Here is a 20,327-nt window from a genome sequence, read left to right as displayed (position 1 = left end):
CGATAGCAATGAATATCTGAAGTGCTTTGACAAAAAATCCATAAAAAAATATCATCTGTGGAAGCCGTAGCACTGTAAAAAGCACGACCAGTTATTTTAGCCGGCCCAGCTAAAATAACTGGATGGCCTACCTGCCTGTCAGCCTTCCATCTGTGCACAAACTTATCTCGTGCCCTCATTGGTCATGTGTGCGTTCGTGTGTGTTGGAGGAGGGGCTCTATAAGGAAGTGGCAGATTTTCTCCGGTTGTGTATTTTCAAATTCTAGCGATCTCAAGCTGGTTTCTCCAAAATTACCTACCCCACCTTTAAATTATATTAAACACTTCCTACTTAGAATTAAACTGTGATTGAGGCACACGCTGCTTGGGTAATTTATGTTAATTTTGACTGACCGTAAAAATATGCTTTAGAAATGATAAATTCACCACAATGATGCCTCATTAAAAATACATTTAACAATGCTCACAAAAAGGACATTGACAATCAAACAAAAAGCAGAACCCCTACATTTTTGTCAGCAAAAGAGTAGCACTTAGTTTATTGTAGTCTAAGTCTAAGTTAATATATATTTGCCAAAGACATGCAATATATACTAAGTAGAATAGAATAGAAATACATTTGAAGAAAAAGTTGCCAAAGTAGATTTTGTTGGCTGTAAGCTGCAGGGCTTGTTAAATCACATGCTGTGTTTCAAATGTCCACAGTAGAAACACCTAGACAATTACAATTCACTTATGATTGGAGTTGTAAAGAGTCAATGTTAATAAAGCATGAAACTAGAAACATAAAGTGCCTGTGATTAAGATTATAATCTAATTAATCTAATGACAAATGATGTCGCTCGAGTTGATATTGGTGCAGCATGAGCTCTTCATAGCGTGTTGAAACATCACATGAACACAATGATCAGTCAACTATCTCCAATAGTGGTTGCCTGAGGTGTCAATTGTTTCTCTTTTATGTAACGTGTGTGTGTGTGTGTGTGTGTGTGTGTGTGTGTGTGTGTGTGTGTGTGTGTGTGTGTGTGTGTGTGTGTGTGTGTGTGTGTGTGTGTGTGTGTGTGTGTGTGTGTGTGTGTGTGTGTGTGTGTGTGTGTGTGTGTGTGTGTGTGTGTGTGTGTGTGTGTGTGTGTGTGTGTGTGTGTGTGTGTGTGTGTGTGTGTGTGTGTGTGTGTGTGTGTGTGTGTGTGTGTGTGTGTGTGTGTGTGTGTGTGTGTGTGTGTGTGTGTGTGTGTGTGTGTGTGTGTGTGTGTGTGTGTGTGTGTGTGTGTGTGTGTGTGTGTGTGTGTGTGTGTGTGTGTGTGTGTGTGTGTGTGTGTGTGTGTGTGTGTGTGTGTGTGTGTGTGTGTGTGTGTGTGTGTGTGTGTGTGTGTGTGTGTCAGGGAGCTTTGTGACATTGGCGACATCGGGAAACTGACCCGGGAGCAGTTTGCTCTGGCGCTTCATCTGATCACTCAAAGGCTGACTACAGGACTGGAGCCTCCGCAGAGCCTTTCTCCGGAGATGATCCCTCCGTCTGACCGACAGAACATCAAACAGGTGAGTCACTACGAGCCCTTAGATCTATGAATAGGAAATTGGGGATGTTTGGATTATATTTATTTGACTCCTTTGAGCTTATAATAAAGAAAATGTACATATTTTTGTAATTAAAAGGTGATTTGTGACCTATGCTTCCTTAATAATGAGAGAAAATCTAGTGGTAGTTGTTATTTTGCATTTTCATAAACTTCAAGCTTTGTTCCTTTCTGTTTTATAACCATAGATGACTCAATACCACTTTTTAAACGTCTGCCACCAGAGTACCTAGTTTCACCGACTATGTTTTACATTTTAAGATTAAACTAAGCTCCTAATAATATTATTGTATGGATGCACTTTCAAAAAACATCATGCTCACACTGAAAAATATATTCTGCTACCCTAAAGAAAGAAAGACAGACATACCCTCAGCATGACTTTATTTAATTCTGCTGCTTATTTTTATTTAAAGGTCCCATGTCATGGCCATTTCTACTGATCATAATTCCATTGTTGAGGTCTACTAAAATAGATTTATATTGTGCAATCTTCCAAACTCACATAGGTTTCTCATACAGCATCTCTGTATAGTATGTGTATTCACTCTCTGTCCTAAACGGCTTGTTGGAGCTCCTGCCCCCCCCCTCCCTGTGAGCCCAGTGGCCGTCTGCGAGACACAGCGAAACCCAGCCCGAAACCAGCCCGAACACACAAACACACCCGCAGCCTGGCTGTGAGTTTGCTCACACACAAACTCACAGCCTCGCCGCGTCCCGCCGTCTCAGGGAGGAGAAATCGGCGGAGCTGCAGCTGAGTAAAGATTGAGTGTGTGTGTGTGTGTGAGGAAGTCCGCGGATTGGTCCATTTGGACCAATCCACGGACTTAACGTAACGGCTCCGCGGACATAACGTAACGGCTCCACGGATTGGTCCATTTGGGTATGGGCACGTCACTGTACCCAGGAAGAAAAAGAGAAATGTCCAACGAGGCGTTTTGGGGCAGCATAGACAGGTCTTCTCTGTGTTAGAGTTTTACTCCCTACAGGGTGTACTTTGAGGGTTTGTGACTCTGCAGACCGTTTACATGCAGAAAAACCTTCATAACACACAAGGGGACGGTAATAACCGGAAAAGCATGACATGGGACCTTTAAACATTCTTACACACACTTTTAGCAGCATTTTTAAAGGTGAAAAAGACATTTTTTAAAACAAATATTGTACATTTTTTACGAAAAAACTTTCTAAAAGCTGTGTTTTCTTTTACATTATTATTATTATTATTATTATTATTATTATTATTATTATTATTATTATATTAATCATTCCTGCACTTGAAAGTGTAATCATTAATACCTTTGATTATATTTCCAGTTTAAAACACTGGATAGAGCCAGTGACTTTAGACATTCAAGTATGCTGTCCTAACTGAGGTTTATAAGTATGTTTTTGCTAAAAGTCAAATTAAGTTTCTCGCTCAATTATTTTCGTCAGACATTGTTCCTTCTTTCTGCATTTTGGATTATTTCTATTTTTTTTCAAACTTGCAGCTGTGTGTCTTTCTTTTCCAACTTACACTTTAATGCTTTTCCTTCTGTGTCCTCTCTTTACATTTTAACATTGCATCAACTTCTCACGTGCAGAGCAATGATCCTGAGTGAGTGTGTGTGTGATAGTTTACTGACTCCGGGGCGTCTCATTACTTCATTCAAGCTGCCTCTCCATCATCTTTCCGCTCATTTGTCTGTCTTTCTGTTTCTGAAACTAAACCATATTTTAGTTTATCTCTCAGTTCATTTCAGTTAAAGACAAGAAACAGTTGGATAAACCTTTTTAATATTTAAAAACCTATAGGGGAATCAGAGCAGCAACGACAATAATTGGAAACACAGGAATAAATAATGTAATATAACAACAATAGGATTAGGTAAAGCACAGAGTAGCTGGATTTACTTATACATATATGAATAAATAATAATAATACATTTGATTTATATAGCGCTTTTCCTGATGCTCAAAGTGCTTAAAGGTAATTAAATGTGAGTCCAAAGTAGATACACTTGCCTGGAGGTAGATATAGATGCAAATGGCTAAATAAAAAGCATTATAAGTGTAATTTAGTGTAGTATCCTCCCATCTTTACCTCAGATTCAAACTTCCTCCCATCCCTGACATGTTGTGTCTCCATCAGTGGCTTCATGTGTGATTTTTTTGGGTAAAGCCATCACTTCAATCAGCGGTTCATTTGTTTATTCGGTGGCATTTTTGTTGTCCTTAAGAGTTTTCATCCACGTAGTAATACTTCTTCTGTTTTCTCTAGTGTGAGTCTAAAATGAGTCTGTGGCCCAATTCCAAACCGATCCTTACACACACCCCAACTCCATGTTCTCATTCTGTGATCAATTAGGCTTTTTCTTTAAGTTTTAGGGTGTAAATACAGTGTCTAAAGCAATCGAAAATGTCGTTAGACCCTTACTGCAGACAAGGAAGACTCCCTAAGGAATTCAATAAAAGGGGAACTAATGGAAGAAACCTCAGGGAGAGCAAACAGTTTATTAAAATATAATGACAACATGCTCGATCCTTGTTTTGGGACGAATTCCCCTCTCTCCGGCAGAAACAGGAACTGACCTAACTTTTCGTAACCGTAGTTTAAAATCAAAACTAATCAATATTTATGATAAAACTCAATATTTAGACTGTTTTCTTGTTTTTAAACCTGGTGTTTCTGAGCTACAATCTCTGTAATATACAACTATTGACAATCAAATGAACACGTCTAACATTTTCTAGACTAGACATGAGGTAAGGTTGTTGAACAAACTAAGTGGAATTAGGGTAAGGGTGTAGGGCCCGGATTGGAATCGAGCCGATGTGATGTGATGATGGTAATTCGTAGCCTTCTGTTTAGGACGTTTCATTACCGTTATGGTGTTTAACTTTAAGATGTGACTTTAATCCTCTTGTATTCCTCTGCCTCGCTTCCTCTCCAGAACAACTTGGCGAACCTGTCCGCTGACTTCTCTGCCATCAAGGAGCTCGACTCGCTCAGCAACGAGATTGTCGAACTACAAAAGTAAGCAGTTGTTCTCATTTGTCTCTAAATTCTATTAAAACCATGCAGACATATTAGAGAAGGATATACCCCTTGTTGTGAGAAGATGTCCCCTTAAAATGGCCTGTACTCGTTAAGAGTTTCCACTAATTGATTAGGATGGTTATATAAAAGGTACGTAGTACAGAAGGGTGTCAATCACGACTTTCATCACAATTATTATATTGATTATTTCGACAACAACACGATAGATGACAAAGTCTGACACAATATGATTTAGGGTCTTGTGAGCAATATGAGAATGTTTCAAATATCCATTTAACACAATCAACTAGGTTTGTATCAACACACAAAAAGCAACTACCATATGATTGTTATTTTAATGCTCATCCAAATAATAATATGAAAAAAACGATGGACTGTATGTCTGTATCTTAACTGACCAGCAGGAGGCAGTGTTTCCCACAAACTGAGCTGCACAAATCAATTCTATACATCCGGAAACAAGTGATAATGTTACTAACCCCTGATCCCAGCTGAAGTTTTTATTTGTGGAACCTACACCGGTTGTTACAAGATGATATCACGAACGCGCTCAAAAACAAGAAACATTTGTGTTCCTGCTGCAGGCTCTCAAACACAGCAGATGGCTCTAAAGCACAGTCATGTTTCTGTTATTTAACAGTGAGGTGGAAGAGAAGGATAGAATATGAAATAGAAACCAGACATTATTTATACAATTTTCTATCACTTTCATAGAAACTCTACCACAAGAAAAACAAGGTAAAAACAGTCAGAGAAGTCCAATTCATTTTTAACAAGATAAAACGTACATATAACCGATGTAATTGTTCTACTATATAACAGTTCCTTATGTTTCCTTCACGTTTATTACTTCACTTTAAAGGCAGATGCAGAAAATGTTCATGCTTTCTTGGTTTCATTGACTGGTTGGTAGTCAGTAGCTGTTGTTTCGAAACACATTTTCTTAACGCTCCAATTTAAGCTTCCCCTTTTCATGAAAGCTGAGATTGAGAAGTGAAAAAAGTTGGCCTTCCACCCCACCCCCCACCTTTCGATACACACGCACACACACACACGCACACGCACTCACACCAGATGGCAGCTGTTGGAGAGGGAGGAAGGAGAGGTAAGAATGATTGATAGAAGTGAAGACCAGAGCTTCAGACAGGCAGCAGATTGAGGGAATTTAATACGATGATTCATGTTTGTGCCTGCTTCAAAATGTGGCCGCAGCCTTCTGCTCAGGAGGAGGATGAGGATGGGTAAGAGGAGGAAGAGTGAAACTGGGAGGATATTAATCATTATCAAGGGAATTGTGCATTTTGATGTGAGAGAGAATTTAAAAATAGCTGCTGTTATTTTTAGTCTGGGTTGAAAAGAATTACAAATGATTTTCAAGGTTGATGTTCCATTTTGTTTTTTAATCCAGTCATCTTAATGTGAAACTGAACAGGAATTATAAGAAAGTCCTGTATTGTTTTTACACAAGAAATGCACATAATGCATATTAAATTCGGGCTGTGCGATTATGGCAAAAATCATAATCACGATTATTTTGGTCAATAATTGATATCACGATTATTAAATAAGATTATTCATTGACTTTGAAAACATCCATTTATTGAACTTTTAAATACAAATAATAATTTGAACAGTATCTTTTTAACTGTTGATTTCCCTGAGCGTATAATTCAACTGAAAAACCAATACAAAAATAAATTAAAAAATTATACATTTATATCTACATTTAAATAAATAATATCAAAATAATAAATACCAATAAACAAGATCAACAAATATTTTGGAGCGCACTTCAACAAGCTACTAAACATATATAAATATGATAAATACAAATACATTTGATCAAATGTGTTGCAGTGCACTGTCACAACCTTGCAAAGCAAAATAATCGTTTTTTTCGTAATTGTGGCAGGCCAAAATCGTAATTGCGATTAAAATACGATTAATTGCACAGCCCTATATTAAATATTGTACTTTTTTTAAAGAATATTCTTTCCAGAGCTGAAACTTATATAATATATGAATCATTATCATTACGCAATGCTAACATGTGTGAAAATAATTACGCAACATCTTACATATTTGTAAGGAGATTACTCAATGTTGCTGCTGGTTTGCCTTAACTTTGTTATGTATATGTCCCCTTTGCTTTGTTGACATTCGAATGCCTTTTTGCACGACCATGCATTCTATATTTACCTGTTCAGTGGTAACACTACCACACAAAGTTACAGACAGACAGGACACTAAACACAGAGGCAACAATCACATAAAACATCTTAAAAAAAGTATTCAGATATAGCAGGTGCAAACACCCACAGATGATTTCTCCAGCTTTTTTAAAATGAGTTTAAAATCTGTGATGGGTATCAAACTGGTCAGCTTAAGTTCCTGCTGAATATATATATACCTGCACATTTGCATAAACGGGTTGCTCTAGTATTATTAGGAGGGTATTTCCCAAGATTTACAATGGGTAAAGCTCTCATTTGTTAAACATACAATAAGACACTTTAAGGGTAGTTTTCGATAATGTTAAAACAAAGTCTGAGTTAAAAATATTCGATAGGAGGATGAGAAAGGTGGAGGAAAAATACTATAAAATGTAAAAATATATTTTAGTGCAGAAATGGACAGAAGAATATTTCCATTTGTTTGTATCCATCTATTTCTTTATTAAATTAATTGTATTTCTTCTTGCTATATTTGTAAATGTAATATGAGGTTTGGAAAAAAGGACACTTCGAGATTGTATGTGATCTGAATATTAGTTTGGTACGAAATTATTTCGTACCAAACTAATATTTACTACTAATATTTACTACTAATATTTACTTACCTTATTTACTAACCCTAACCCATATTTACCTCTGACTTGTGTTTACTGCCAACCTAAAAGTACCTCAAAAATAGTAATCAATAATGTAATGAAAAGTTATTTGGCTGATTGTTGTATATTGGCTCAGCCAGGTTATATGGGATGCCCAGTCTACGTACAGATGGGTCACTCATTTTGAAATATTAAACTTAGTTTTATTTTTCTTTAATTTATCATCCTCATGTAGAATGCTATCACGAAACACACATTTGGTTGTTTATAGCATAAAGAACATCTGATTTAATGTGAGGTAGGGAAATAATCATTTGAGTATAAGTATGTGTATATAAATATGTAATTTACAACAGCTGTAAGAAGCTTGAAAATGCTTGAAAAGTGCTTGAATTTGACTTTGGAAAAGGTGTAAGAACCCTGGAAATAACATTTGTAAAAAACAAAAACATTAGAAAAGTGTGTGAATAAAATGTAGGATCTCCAGATGCAGTATGAACCCACATCTCCATACTAATGTGTCATTAATAACAAGAGTACCATCCATCTTCCTGCATGCTTTAATAATGTATATCAGTCGTGATTAATCAGGTTTAATGACTTCAGCACAAACCCCTGACTGCACAAAGTAAGTGTTTTTGGTGCCTTCTAAAGCTTAGCTATAGCAGAACATAAAATAAACATTTATTAATTGCACAAAAGTCAATACTCCTCCTCGCTCCATTTCCTCTCTCCCGGGTGGAGTGAATTAGCAAGGATAAACACAGGGCGGCACAAATGATGGATGTTGTAGGTTGGCTCATCATCACTCCTCCCTCCTCCCTTTCCTTCTTCCATCCTCCAGGCATCCATCTGCCTCTCACTCCTCATCTCCCACACATTTCACTGAACTAGCACATTCTCACTTTCAGCAAAACTCTCACACACACACCACCTTCCCTCACACACACCTGCTGTAGCTGCAGACAGTCAGGCGGCTCTCTCTCTCTGTGTGCTGAGGAGTTTATATTTCAGGACATCATGGTGGTTGAAGTGGAGGAAGTGGTGGTGGTGGTTCAGGGGCAGGGTAGAGACGGCTCGGTGGAGAAGTGGCTGGGGCTCGGAGTACCGGGTGTACCCTCTCTGTCCTTGGTGGCTAAATACTCCTGTCTGTTGTGCTGGACCCCCAGGGAGAAGATCACCGTGGAAGAGGAGATCAAGGAGAAAGAGGACGCCATCAGACAGCGAAACAACGAAGTGCAGGTAAGGTCAAACTGTCTGTTTTTCTGGGAGCTTTTCTCTGCTCTCAGTACAGGAATATAAAATTCCCACATAAATAATTGACCTTCACCTAACCTTTCTTCTTCCCTTAAATCAGGTTTTGTAGGCACTACTTTTTGTCCCTTTTTAATCATGCATAGTGTGCATTTTGGATGTTTTATTGATCCCTCCACTCTCTTAAGGACCTGGAATATTAAAGAGTCCCTTGTTTACCTTTCCTTAATTATGCAGACATTAAATCTGTGTAATTAAATCCTGTAATTTGAGCTCCCTCTTCATCTCTCTGCTGTTCTGTTTCCTATTAGATAGATGGATAGATAGATGGATAGATAGATGTATAGATGGATAGATAGATAGATAGATAGATAGATAGAGATATAGATAGATAGATGGATAGATGGATAGATAGATAGATAGATAGATAGATAGAGATATAGATAGATAGATGGATAGATGGATGGATGGATGGATAGATAGATGGATAGATGGATGGATGGATAGATGGATAGATGGATAGATGGATGGATAGATGGATAGACAGACAGACAGACAGACAGACCCTATTAATTTGCACTATTTTCATTTTTTTAATTGTTATTTGTATTGTTATGTTTCTTATTATTTTTTTCCTTATTATTAATGTTAGTGTTATTATCTTTTTTTTACATTAATCTTTTTGCATTATTTTTCTTGTTTTTATTATTATTAATGTTAGTATTATTATCAATTTTTTAAAATTTTGCATTCATTTTTCTTGCATTCTTTTTCTTGTTTTATGTCTTATGTATGTTTATTTAAGTTGCATTGTTGGACAAGGAGCCTGGGATTTAAGATGTTCATTGCCAAAATACGCTGTAGCTATTGTGCACATATACAACACAGAGATAAACTATCATTTATCGGAAGACAGACATTATGGTATCGTTGTGTAAATATTGCACTCACTCCCATCCTAAGGTCTAGTGTTTGAGCATATTTCTGCTGTAAAAAAACAGATCAGAAACAAACAAAGGTACCGACGGTGAGAGCCGGTAGGTGCTAAAGCCGTTTTGTCGTGATGTATTTACCGGTGGAGGAGGAGATCAATAATACATTTGGCCCGCAGTCTGAGGCGCTTGTTCAGGAACATAGTTAATGTTTCTCAGAGACCTTGTGTAGGCGTGTCTGCTGCCTCACTGAGCCTGAGAGATGGGCGCTATTTTTGGGATCTGATGGTTTAAAGGGCTAGTTCTGGATCTCAGGGGAGTCTCACGCTGATGATGCTGAATTTCTTAGCTGCACTGCAGGGTCGCCTCAAGTGATTTTGGCTATTTATACTCTATTGTGTTTCCTAAATATACCCTGGACATCATATATTCCGTGCTGTCGGTTTGTCGTGATCTGTGTTACCCCTGCTCGGACTGAAACTCGCCTAGCAGTTTTTTGTATTAGTCTTTTGCATTATGTTATTGTTTTTGCAAGCTAAGAGTAATTTACTGAGTCCAGTTGTCCTTGAAAGCACCGTAAAAGGACACAATTAATACCGGATCACAGCTCCTTTTCCACAAATGTCTAAAAAGGAGTATATTACATAACAAAGATTTAACCTTTAATGGGTATGGAAGCCAATCTAGTTATGTAGGCCTCCCAAAGTGGTCGTTTTACATAACTCTTAGGTGGCATGTGTTATGGATATCACTGGTATGACTGGTGTGGACTATATGTCTCAATTCTGTTACCATTTCCCTTTTGTTGTATGTTTGAACTGTTTTTAATTCAAACTGCTAACTGTACACTGCCATATAGACCAGGATACCTTGGAAGAACAGCTCTTGTATCTCCAAAGCAGATCCATATATATATCAAATGAAAACAAGTTGTACGTAGCAAAAGTATTGTGTTGAAATTGAAATTAAATGCCATGCGACATGTCTGATTTAAGTCCAGACGGAGACTTTTGTTGCACTGCTTCCCCTCCCTCTGCCTTACTTCTATGTCTGTTTTTCCAGAAGCTTTTCTGAACTATTTTTAGTCGTACAAAGTCCATTTAAAGACACAGTTACACTTAAACAAAAGTGGCAGGTCACACCGACTGCAATGTGCTCATATCGACTGCAATGTGCTCATATAATTAATGCATGTCATTACGCAACCTCATTCTTTCGCACATGCAGTATTTTGTCTCATCTCTTTTGTTTATATATCAGGCTGGGGAAGACATTTTGTGCCTCTTCTGCTCGGCTGATGGTTCACTTTCTTTTGCAGTTTTTAGCCTTTTTTTAAGACATCACATTACAGAGAGGCTGTTCAGAGTTACAGTGGAATTAAATAGAACAAAGGTGGACGGCCACAATCAAACCAGTGATGTAGAGATTATTTGAGATCACTACATTAACGAAATTCCTATATTTCTGTAATTGTTTCTCAAGATAATTGACCCTCACCTAACCTTTCTTCTTCCCTTAAATCAGGTTTTGTAGGCACTACTTTTTGTCCCTTTTTAATCATGCATAGTTTGCATTTTGGATGTTTTATTGATCCCTCCACTCTCTTAAGGACCTGGAATATGAAAGAGTCCCTTGTTTACCTTTCCTTAATTATGCAGACATTAAATCTGTGTAATTAAATCCTGTAATTTGAGCTCCCTCTTCATCTCTCTGCTGTTCTGTTTCCTATTAGATGGATGATAGATAGATGGATAGATGGATAGATGGATGGATGGATAGATGGATAGATGGATGGATGGATGGATAGATAGGTAGGTAGATAGATAGATGGATAGATGGATGGATAGATAGGTAGATGGATGGATAGATAGGTAGGTAGGTAGGTAGGTAGGTAGGTAGATAGATAGATGGATGGATGGATGGATGGATGGATAGATAGATGGATGGATAGGTAGTAGTAGATAGATGTCGGTAGATTGATCGCTGGCTGGCTGGCTGGCTCGCTCGGTCGCTGGCTGGCTGGCTCGCTCGCTCGCTCGGTCGGTCGGTCGGTCGCTCGCTCGCTGGCTGGCTCGCTCGCTCGCTGGCTCGGTCGCTCGCTGGCTGGCTCGGTCGGTCGGTCGGTCGCTCGCTCGCTGGTGGCTGGCTGCTCGGTCGCTATGGATGGCTGGGTAGGTCTGGTGGTGGGTGGATGTGGATGATGGATGGATGCTACTTTATTGATCCAAATTTGGGAAATGTTTGAGTTGCAGCAGCATAAAAAACACAAGGCAATGTACATAAGAGAAACTAAGACACAGAAATAAACAGTCCAATATATTTCAGAAATAAAAATAGCATTAAAAAATAAAAAACATATATACATGTGGAAAATACAAATTTCCAGTAACAAATATAATGCAGGATATTATTGAGCAAGAATGGATTATTCAATATTAAATAGAATATGAATGTAAAATGTCCAGTTGGATTTTAAGTCCAGTTATCAAGAGAAGCTATGGAGCAGACGGTTACCAAGCTCACACTAATTTCTTCTCTTCTCCTCGTTGCTTTGTGTCTGCAGGAGCTTCAGGATGAGGTGGCGAAGGAGGGCGGGGAGCTTCAGAAACTCCAGAGTCAGAGATCCAAGGTCCAGGAGGCGTTAGATGAGCTGGACCAACAGAAAGGCTCTCTGGAGGAGCAGCTCAATCATATTCGCCAGCAGACCAACCAAGAGTCCAATCTGGTGGGTTTAGGAGACGTCTCTTTTAATGACTGCTTCTTTTATTTCGTTACTTGAATCAGAATCAGGTTTATTACCAGCAGAGATGGGGTCGTTAATCAAAAAAAGTAATATATTACTTTACTTCGTTACTCTCGCATTACTTTACTCGTTACTTTTCTCGCAGGGCCGCCCCTCCCTACAGGCAGATCACGCAGACTGTGGAGGTTGCTTCATTTTGCGGAGGGAGCCTCATCTGAAGCGCAAATGCGGCGCACCTACGGTGTTACTTTACTCGACATCCTCACTCTGGATTCGGAGGTCCTCCTTAGCTATTAGCTTCACGTTAGCATGTTGTCTTTGCAGGTGCTTGTTGAGGTTTGACGTGGTGTTTGCAGCAGTGGATAAAAGCTTCTGGCCCGGACACAGTTTGCACCTCACCGTCACATTCCTGTCCTTTCTTCGGACGAACTCAAAATAATGGGCATACCTCCACCCCTCGAAAGTTATCGCTGTTGACTGAGCCATGTTTATGCACTGCATGTGGACACGCAAGTCGCGCAAATGTTACGTAAATATAAACCTGCGGCGGAAATCCCTCTTGTCTGTCAAAGGGAGAATCTAGTCATTCTGTATGTTAGTAGGCTAACTGAAGTGCGATTACTGATTTTATAAAAGTAACGAAGTAACGCGTGTCGGGCAATGTTAGTAACTGTATTGTGATTACTGAATTATAAAAGTAACGCGTTACATTACTCCGTTACCGACAAAAGTAATATTATTACACCCAACTCTGATTACCAGGTAGGAATTTGACCTGGTGTTGTGGTGCATACATAAAATATTACAACAATTAAAAACACAGATAGAAACTATTTGAAAAAAACTATAATAACATAAAAAAATATTCAGAAATATATAAATAGGCTTTATAAACGTGGACACTAGTGAAAAATATATTACTTCATTACCAAGGTTGGGACAGAACATAAATATATTATATATATTTTTACTTTCCCGCTCATTTCACCAAGTTAAGAATCTTCCTAAGAGAAATAAGACAATTTGACTGCAAATCCTGACTCGATTCTCTCCGTTTTTTCACCACGGTTTCTTCCGCCACAGATCACCTCTCTGCAGTCGGAGCACGAGGAGCAGGAGCATAAGATCTGTCAGTTCGAGGAGGAGCTGGTTCAGGCGCGAGAGGAGCTGCTCTCTCTGCAGGAGGAGAGCCGGAAGCTGCAGGAGAAAGTGCAGGCGGCTCAGGAGCAGCTGACCCCTCTGCAGGAGTCCGTCAGAGACTCCTTCACTCAGGTCGCACAGGTCGGTTTGGGGGAATCAGTGAGTCTCCAATTTACCCAGAACAAAGTTATAAATGTTCTCTTTAACTTATTTTATTTAGTGGTTTTAACCTTTTTTATTTACGTGATTATTTATTTTCTTTATACTTCCTGTTCGTTTTAGTAATTCATATTCATTCTTACTGATTGGTTGCTTATCTTAAGTATTCCCTTTGTATTGGTCAACTGTTGGTTATAATTATTATTATTCATATGTTCTTATAGATATTTATTTGACTGGTTTTATTCATTCTTACTCATCTGTTGTTTATCCTTATTATTCACATTATTTTATTGGTCAAATGTTGGTTTTATTGATTATTATTAATTATTTTGTATTTATTTTATTAATTCATATGAGTTCTTACGGGTAGTTTGCTGTATATGTTTACTTCTTGGTTAAACTCAAGTTTATGTTATGTCTTAAATAATGTGCTTTTAATTGTAATACTTGTGACTTTTGTCCTATGTTTACTCTTTACACTCTACATTAAAGGTGGGGTAGGTAATTCACTTCAGAAACACTTGTTATATTCCATGGAATGCTCTTAACATCCCGATAGCAATGAATACATTAAATGCTTTGACAATAAATACATACAAATATTTCATCTGTGGAAGCCGTAGTACTGTAAAAAGCACGACCAATCATCTGAGCCGGCCCGGCTAAAATAACTGGATGGTCTACCTGCCTGTCAGACTTCCATCTCGTGCACAAACTTATCTCGTGCCCTCATTGGTCATGTGGAGGAAGTCTGAAGGAAGGGGCAGATTTTTTTCGGCTGTGTACTTTCAAATTCTAGCGCACTCGAGCTGGTTTCTCCATTCTTACCTACCCTACCTTTAAGTGTTTTGTGGCTGCAACAAATAAATCAAGTTTTGCTTGCTTTGTTTGCTTACTCTTAACCCTCTGTACCGCTCTGCTCTCAGGTCCAGCAGAAACTGAACGACCTTCAGGTGGAGGAAAGGTCAGTGACTGCTCAGCTCAGCTGGAAGAGAGCGCTGGAGGACAGCTCTCCTGTCATGGTCAACGGATCAGGAGGCCCCAACGCAGAGCTGCATCAAGGGGACTTCTTCCAGGAGGACCAGCCCAAAGAGCTGAAGGAGGAACAACCGGCAGCTGTTTTCTTTGAGCCGAATGAACATCCAGATCAAAACGAGAGAGGAGAGAATGAAGAGGAAGAGAGTCCAAAGACTTCAGAGGAGGAAAATATTAAACGTGATGCGTTGGATGATCTTTACACGAGTCTAGCCTCATCAGAGCTGATTTACAATAATCTGTCGACCCTCACCAAGCTACAAGAGAACACGGTGAGAGAAATGAATACACTTCACTTCTTTTTTTCTTTCAAGGATGGAAAGAAGCCGACATAAAGCCTACAACACTATCTCATACTCCAAAAACTCACTGTAGAGAGTTGAAGAAATTAGCACTAAAACCTGGAAATAAATCGGCATTTCTGCAATGGGATTTTCAAATAGCATTTTAGTTGAGCCTGAAACAATTTCTGAGGTTAATCAATCAATCAATCAATCAATGTTTATTTATATAGCCCAATATCACAAAATGTTACATTGGTCTCAGTGGACTTCACAGTTTGTACAGAATATCAGGATGACAATACGACACCCTCTGTCTTTAGACCCTCACATCGTACAAGGAAACACTTCCAGAGAAAAACCCACAGTTTAAAGGAACATGGGAGAAACCTCAGGGAGAGCAACAGAGGAGGGATCCCTCTCCCAGGACGGACAGACGTGCAATAGATGCCGTGTGTAAATCGAAAAGATAATACATTTACAACATAGGTAGACCAAATGTTTGGAAACGCATGTGTCTATAATAAGAAGATGAATCCACGAGGATGTCAACAATCCTGTGGGAGCCATCAGGGAAGTAGTATGATGAGAGTCAGGCAGGACCGCAGAGACAGGTTCAGCCACGACTCGAAGTCCAGGACTCAGATCAGGACTCAGATCAGGACTCAGGACTCAGATCAGGACTCAAGACTCAGATCAGGACTCAGGATCCCAGCGTAGATAGACACCAACAAGACATTTGGGGGAAGCTGGGTTATTCGGAACATGAGAGTACACAGGTACTTAACACAAGTTGAATAGATGTAACCATTGTTGCTCTATGACAGGGGTCGGCAAGTAAGTGCTGGGTGCTGGTGAAGTGTCAACGGGGGGAACCTCGCTGCGGTGCTGGCCGTCAGCGAACAGAGCCGGCCCTTGACGACCGGCCGTTCTGAGATTCTCCAGATTCTCCAGATGGCCAGTCCGCCCCTGCTCACAAACGTATTAAGATCCAAAGCTTTAGTGCGTTTGGAATCAATGCTGACAGTCTCTTCTCGGTCATTGTAGACCGAATGCTTCTCGTTTTGCGCCGTCCCGTTCAAATGACAATCACATTTCCATGCTCGCGCCAGGGCCGGGGGAGGGGTTACAAGCAGTGGCGGCTCCAGGGTATGGCTGGGGTAGGTTACAGCCATACCAAGAAATGGCTTAGCCCCACCTTAGCCCCACCATGAAAAATTATGTTAAAGTAAGCAAAACAATTTCACAGACGGCAGCAAGATTGATTTCTGTAGCCACTTGTGTGGAAATACCGAAGACTAGAAACGGTTTTGAAAACTTTTGTCACGTAGTGATCGTCTTCTCAATAAAACATCTTTGCTAATGTCTTCTGGCCAATCAGAATCACGATAACGGCGTGGTGTTGTTGCAGGAAGTCCCGACAGAGAATACTTTTGCGGTAGAACTTCTCTTTATACATCCATGGATACAACATTACGTCTTGATAGAAATCAACACGTAATGAAATAAGACCCCACGGTTTGATGATTGATAGGTGTGTGGGCTGTCTTTCATTTTGACACACAGAACAATGGGGGCTATCCACCCTTATTATGTAAAGTAATTCACACAGCCTCTTCCCTCTTCTCTCTGTGAGGAAGCAGCAGGTTCAGCTTTCAGAACAAAGTAACACAAAACTAAAATGGCATTAATTTTAGTATTTAAAAACATCTCCTGAGGGAGCATGTCAACTTTTTCACCTGTGGAGAAATTGCAGGATTGGCTCCAGGTCGCCCTTTTTATTTACTACAAGACAAATGTGCCATTTTATTTCATACAGTTCAATTTTGATTAAGACAGGGAAATAATCTAAACCTCCCGCGTGGCGTTTCACTGTCAAGGGGGGCGATATAGCGTGTATGTAATTACATTGCAAATACTGACTTGAGCCCCACCACTGTATGGGTTAGCCCTACCATAGATTACCCAACAAAAATACTCTGGAGCCGCCACTGGTTACAAGGCTCACGTCTTGTGCTGCATTCACTTGCACTCGGACATTAGGGATTTTCTCTCATAAATGTCTGAAAAAATCTACTTTTCTTTCAAAACAAAGCAAATTTTTCGGGCCAAATATTATTGCTGGCGGGCCAACTATGGCCCGTGGGCCGCCTGTTGCCGACCCATGCTCTATGACAGGGGTGTCAAACTCAAATACACAGTGGGCCAAAATTAATACTTATTTAAAAAAAATGGGTACTACTCGAGGGCCGGACTGGTTCAATGTTTATTGCAGAACTTATTGAAATGAACTTATTGCACATATTAAACCTGGAACTAACAAACCTTAAATTATTGCCTATAAAAACAACATTAAACATTAAATAATCAGTTGCATTCATTTCTTATGGCTCTATCTGCAGCTTTTCCGGAGTCATTTCTTATGATTACATTTCACAGGCCAACAACAGCTTCAACAAAACTATTTCCCTCAAAGAAAAAAAAAAAAAAAAGCCCTGTTTCAAGAGAAAAAGTGCAGAAGGAAACATCCATGTAAACTCAGTGTGCTGCTCTGTGATGCTAGTTCAAGCCAGATACTTGGCATCTCATCTTGGGTGCAAGTTCATCAATGTTTGGGGTCAGGCTCTGAGCTGAGGAGACCCTCAGGATTGAGTGAAGGTGTGCGTGCAATATACCGGAGGGCCAGATCTAATAGTAATTAGAAATGATCTTGCGGGCCGAAATTAAATCCACCAAGGACCTCATTTGGCCCCCGGGCCTTGAGTTTGACACATGTGCTCTATGACATAATGTACATAAATAAATACCTCACTTGTAGCTTTTACGTATCTTGAAAAAGGTAGTCCCCATCCCGTCTATATGCCACACATATTCTTTGGCAATAAATCACAAACCAAAAGAAAAAATCCCATTAAATTGTTGTTGTAAGAAGCTCCAGTCATGCTAACTTCCCTTAGCACTCTATTGAACTCTATTTAAAAATAGGAATCTCTTATTATAATTTTTTAGCACTTACCCATCATGCAATACCAGCAAATTTAGCAACACAAATATTGTACAAAATGTTGAATATAACTTATAATTTCTCAGGATATCTCTCTGATAGTCACACCAGTCGTTTCTGTTTCTCCCCTCATGTCTCCAGGAACAAAGCAGCCCAACACCTGACGTCTGCTCAGAGGTCATGGATGATGGAGAAGACAGCCCACTGCAGGTAAACACATTCAATTTGACAAAAGTCCTTTAACTCCTCAGACCTTTGTTAACACATGTTTCCCTGAAGTTTCAAGGATTAAGTAATGAAGTGTAGTGTAAAGACAACATCAACATCACTTCATCCAGAATGTTGTATATTGTTTTGGTTTTATTTGATATAATATTTGTCATTTTTAATTCTCCTTTCCACTTTTTTAAGTATTTTAAGTATTGTATTATAAAGTCTGAACACACTTCTGCGACGAAATAATTTCCCAAACTAGGATCAATAAAGTATCTACAGAATCAGAATACCTTTATTAATCCCACAGAGGGGAAATGTACATTTGTTACAACATAAAAGAGCCAAAGACAGCTCAATGTTACCTAAGAAGCATGCATAGAAAAATATTAAAGATACAAAAAAAGTATTATACTAAAGATTACACAATTTACAAAATACACATCCTGTAACAGTTCTGAGGATTTAGGAGCCAGGTATATATTGCACAGTCTATTTATCTATCTACTAGGGGTGGGAATATAGTATTGCGATATATATATTTACATCTTTATTTTGACTAACTTCCTGCCAATCCCTCTGACTCTACCCATGGCCATGAGCTCAGCACCATCTAGAGCACATGTGTCAAACTCAAGGCCCGGGGGCCAAATCAGGCCCTTGGTGGATTTAATTTCGGCCCGCAGGATAATTTTTAATTACTATTAGATCTGGCCCGCCGGTATATTGCACGCACACCTTCACTCCATCCTGAGGGTCTCCTCAGCTCAGAGCCTGAGCCCCAAACATTGATGAACTTTCACCCAAGATGAGATGCCAAGTATCTGGCTTGAACTAGCATCACAGAGCAGCACACTGAGTTTACATGGATGTTTCCTTCTGCACTTTCTTTCTCACGACAACAGGGCATGTTTGGTTTTTTCTTTGAGGGGAATAGTTTTTTTGAAGCTGTTGTTGGCCTGTGGAGAAATGTGATCATAAGAAATGACTCTGGAAAAGCTGCAGATGGAGCCATAAGGAATTAATGCAACTGATTATTTAATGTTTAATGTTGTTTTTATAGGCAATCATTTAAGCTTTGTTAGTTCCAGGTTTAATATGTGCAATAAGTTCATTTCAATAAGTTCTGCAATAAACATTGAACCAGTCCGGCCCTCGACTAGTACCCATTTTTAAATTTTGGCCCACTGTGTATTTGAGTTTGACCCCCCTGCACTAGTGGATTGATGAAAAGCAATTGTTACCAAAAACTTTAATTTGGAATATGAATAGTTTATATAATAAAATATCAATACTTGGCGTCCAATACAATATCGCCACGCAAAGTATCGCGATGCTCTGCCTTATCAATTATTTCCCCCGACCCTACTATCTACAGGTAGCGTCTCCAGAGCCAGAGAGCAGAGAGGAGGAAGATTCTTCAGAAAACACCACCTCGTCTTCCTCACCTCCTCAGGTCGCCCCCCCCTCCCTCCCGCCTCTCACCAGCCCCCCCTCCCTGCCTGAGATGGACTTCTTCCATCCGGACCCTTTCACTGACCGTGAGTCCACACAAACATCTAAAGAGTAGTTAACATTCATTTTTTTCTACTTTTTTAATCCTATTTTATTTCTATTTGACATTTTGGAATCTTTTCTAGTCTTTTAATTACACTAATGTACAACTCCTTGTCTGACCGTGAGTCCACACAAACATCTAAAGTTTGGTATAAATACTATTTACGTGTATATAGACTTCTTGCTCTATTTTGTATTTGTATTTTTGCATTTGATTATATATGTTGCATTGTTGGAGGAGCTCGGGTCAGAAGAATTTCATTTCCATTTCTACACAGTAGCTTATGTGCATATTCTATACACACTCTATAACAAATCACCTCCGTTTGGCAGAGAACTCTGCTCCATAGCTTCTCTTGGACTTAAAATCACACTGTACATTTTACATTTATATTCAATTTAATATGTCATTTTCCATGCCTCACATACTTATGTATATATAATAACTTGCTTTATATTTTGTACTGTAAATTTGTAATTTAACATGCAGTGTTTCCGTCAGACCAGGGCTGAGAGGGCGTGACTTGAATTTAGAATTGAGCCGTCCCTTATAGAT

General features: G+C 39.2%; 1 protein-coding gene across 6 annotated transcripts in view; it reads left to right on the top strand.

The window, feature by feature from the left end:
- eps15 (epidermal growth factor receptor pathway substrate 15) overlaps positions 1–20,327 on the top strand; it is a 49,254-nt gene that overhangs the window by 13,259 nt on the left and 15,668 nt on the right. For 4 of the 6 annotated variants that reach the window (XM_034149697.1, XM_034149696.1, XM_034149695.1 and 1 more), the window contains exons 11-18: positions 1,383–1,539; positions 4,514–4,596; positions 8,620–8,692; positions 12,200–12,361; positions 13,463–13,678; positions 14,608–14,988; positions 18,143–18,211; positions 19,593–19,755. In XM_034149697.1, coding sequence (XP_034005588.1) covers positions 1,383–1,539; positions 4,514–4,596; positions 8,620–8,692; positions 12,200–12,361; positions 13,463–13,678; positions 14,608–14,988; positions 18,143–18,211; positions 19,593–19,755 — 1,304 coding nt within the window. The remainder of the gene's footprint in view (positions 1–1,382; positions 1,540–4,513; positions 4,597–8,619; positions 8,693–12,199; positions 12,362–13,462; positions 13,679–14,607; positions 14,989–18,142; positions 18,212–19,592; positions 19,756–20,327) is intronic. The other 2 variants (XM_034149699.1, XM_034149698.1) reach the window with 1 other exon arrangement.

Source organism: Trematomus bernacchii, unplaced genomic scaffold, assembly GCF_902827165.1.
Source record: "Trematomus bernacchii unplaced genomic scaffold, fTreBer1.1, whole genome shotgun sequence".
NCBI classification, from domain to species: domain Eukaryota; kingdom Metazoa; phylum Chordata; class Actinopteri; order Perciformes; family Nototheniidae; genus Trematomus; species Trematomus bernacchii.
Note: the sequence above shows the minus strand (reverse complement) of the source record. Positions and strands in the feature narration are given on the sequence as shown.